Source organism: Lolium perenne, chromosome 1 (assembly GCF_019359855.2).
Source record: "Lolium perenne isolate Kyuss_39 chromosome 1, Kyuss_2.0, whole genome shotgun sequence".
Classification (NCBI taxonomy): Eukaryota; Viridiplantae; Streptophyta; class Magnoliopsida; order Poales; family Poaceae; genus Lolium; species Lolium perenne.
Window position 1 is genome coordinate 46,291,218 of NC_067244.2, and position 1,927 is coordinate 46,293,144.

Below are 1,927 nucleotides of genomic sequence, written 5' to 3' on the forward strand. Positions count from 1 at the left end.
TCAAGAAGAATTTTTTTGTGGGGAACCAGCTCTGTGTGTTATGCAATGAAGGTTCACATGAAGATATGCTACACCTTTTCTTCCAGTGTGATTTCAGTCAAATTTTTTGGTGGAAAATTGGGGAGGAATGGAATACACAACTTGAGGTGATCGACATGATAATGGATGCAAAGAATAGATCTACTAACCGTTTTTTCAATAAAGCCATGATAGCTGGCTGTTGGAGCATTTGGAACCGGAGGAACTCTTTCATCTTTGATGGCAAGCCTGTAGATCTGGATAGCTGCTTTGCTTTTTTTAAAGAATCTATTTCTCTTATTAGGCATAGGGTTAGACCTAGCCTGAGAGAAGGTATGCAAGATTGGCTGGACATTTTATGAACTAGCTTAGTTTCGTTCCATGTACATATTCCCCCCATTTATGAAATATAAAAAATGACACAGTGGGGACCTTCCCCACTGTTTTTGTGTCAAAAAAAACAAAGGGTCGTTCAAACGAGATTATTATAATCCAGTGGCAAGCATAACAAGTTAACGCTAGAATGAATCAGTTACTAACTGTAAACAATTCTAAGACATATTCAAGAATTACAATGCTACCATGAAAGGGCTGATCAAACTGGGAGCAGGACTTTTGGGACAGGTCAAATCGATGTCCAGTACTTATCGCATACTTTTTTAGCCCGTCTTAGAAAAGCCTTATGGAAGAAGAAGAAGAAAAAAAAAAGATGAGCAATGAGTACTAATGTACTATCAACTGTATCCCGCCTAAAATTATTTTGCCATCTAATGCAAATTTTAAGATAAAAATGTACACTACAAATAACAAAATAAACAAGAAGTGGGATCTAGGATCCCACCATTCTGCTACGCAACTTAATAATGGAAAGTCTCACTGGGATTACATCTTCTAGCTAGGGTCGCTAATACTACAGGTTTCATCCTTTAGAGCGCAAATCACAGAAGCTCCACAGATGACAGGATAGGTAATGGGGAAACACGAAAGATCATACACTAATGGTGACATGCAGAACTTCGAAAGTGGCAGCGATAGTCCGGATGAAATCCGGATGAACGCACTTGGGCAGGAAGAACTGGAAGGACTCGTCGGAACTGGGCAGCCCACCGGAGAGGTCAGTGCACGCCACGGTGAACTGGCTCTGCTGGCTATGGCCGCGGCAGACGCCGCCGCCATGGGCGTTGTCGTTGCGAGAGTACTTGAGCCGAACCTCGAACCCCACGGTCTGATGAGGATGCACGCACGAGACGGAGATCGCGCGCCCGAACAGGCCACGCGCCACGTTCAGCAGGAACATGTGCTGCTGCCCGCTGGCGTGGACGGAGACGGCGTTGAAGCCGTCGCGGAGGTTCACCTTGACGCACACCCACGGCCGGGTGTCCGTCGTGCACGGCCACCCGTGCGCGGCCGCGAGGTGGCCCAGGAGCGCCACCGTGGAGCCGGCGAAGCCGCACGCGTCCGCCGGGCAGTAGCACGGCTTGTGGGGGCACGCCCTCGCGTGCTCGCCGTGGTCGTAGGGCGCCGTCCTGGCGCCGCAGCCGTGGGCGGCGTTCGCGCACGGTATACGGATGGACTCCAGCACCTTCTCCAGGTCGATGCACCGCTGATAGCCGCCGATCAGTGGGACGCGGCACACGTGGCACTGCTGGCTCCTCCCACTCGCCACCATCTTGTCGCGGCACAGAGAGCATATGGCGTGGCCGACGGCGCACTGCATCGCAGAAATGGCGTGGCCGTTAGTACAGAGAAGCGCTGCATCGGCATCGGCATCAGCTAGCTAGCTAGAAGAGGATGAATATACCTGGAAGACTGGCGGCTTGAGAGGGCGATAGCACACGCCGCAGTCGAGGGTATCGGCGTCCTCCACCATCACGTTCTTGAGCGGCTTCCGCTTCGCCGGCAGTGCCAT

The 1,927-nt window shown here is 51.0% G+C and overlaps 1 protein-coding gene across 1 annotated transcript; it reads right to left on the reverse strand.

Annotated features, from left to right (window-relative positions):
• Positions 1–768: 768 nt before the first annotated feature.
• Positions 769–1,927, reverse strand: LOC127336549 (E3 ubiquitin-protein ligase SINA-like 10). Its single transcript, XM_051363405.2, has 2 exons — positions 1,820–1,927; positions 769–1,729 (listed from the first exon to the last, which is right to left on the reverse strand). The coding sequence occupies exons 1-2, from the start codon at positions 1,925–1,927 to the stop codon at positions 1,007–1,009; spliced, it is 831 nt and encodes a 276-aa protein (XP_051219365.2). The 3' UTR covers positions 769–1,006.

What these genes read in the sequence shown, in the direction of transcription:
- LOC127336549 (XM_051363405.2), bottom strand. Translation starts at nt 1,927, where the DNA reads ATGGCACTGCCGGCGAAGCGGAAGCCGCTCAAGAACGTGATGGTGGAG. An exon ending in TCAAGCCGCCAGTCTTCCAG is followed by an intron (nt 1,730 to 1,819) that starts GTATATTCATCC and finishes TCTGCGATGCAG; the next exon opens with TGCGCCGTCGGCCACGCCAT.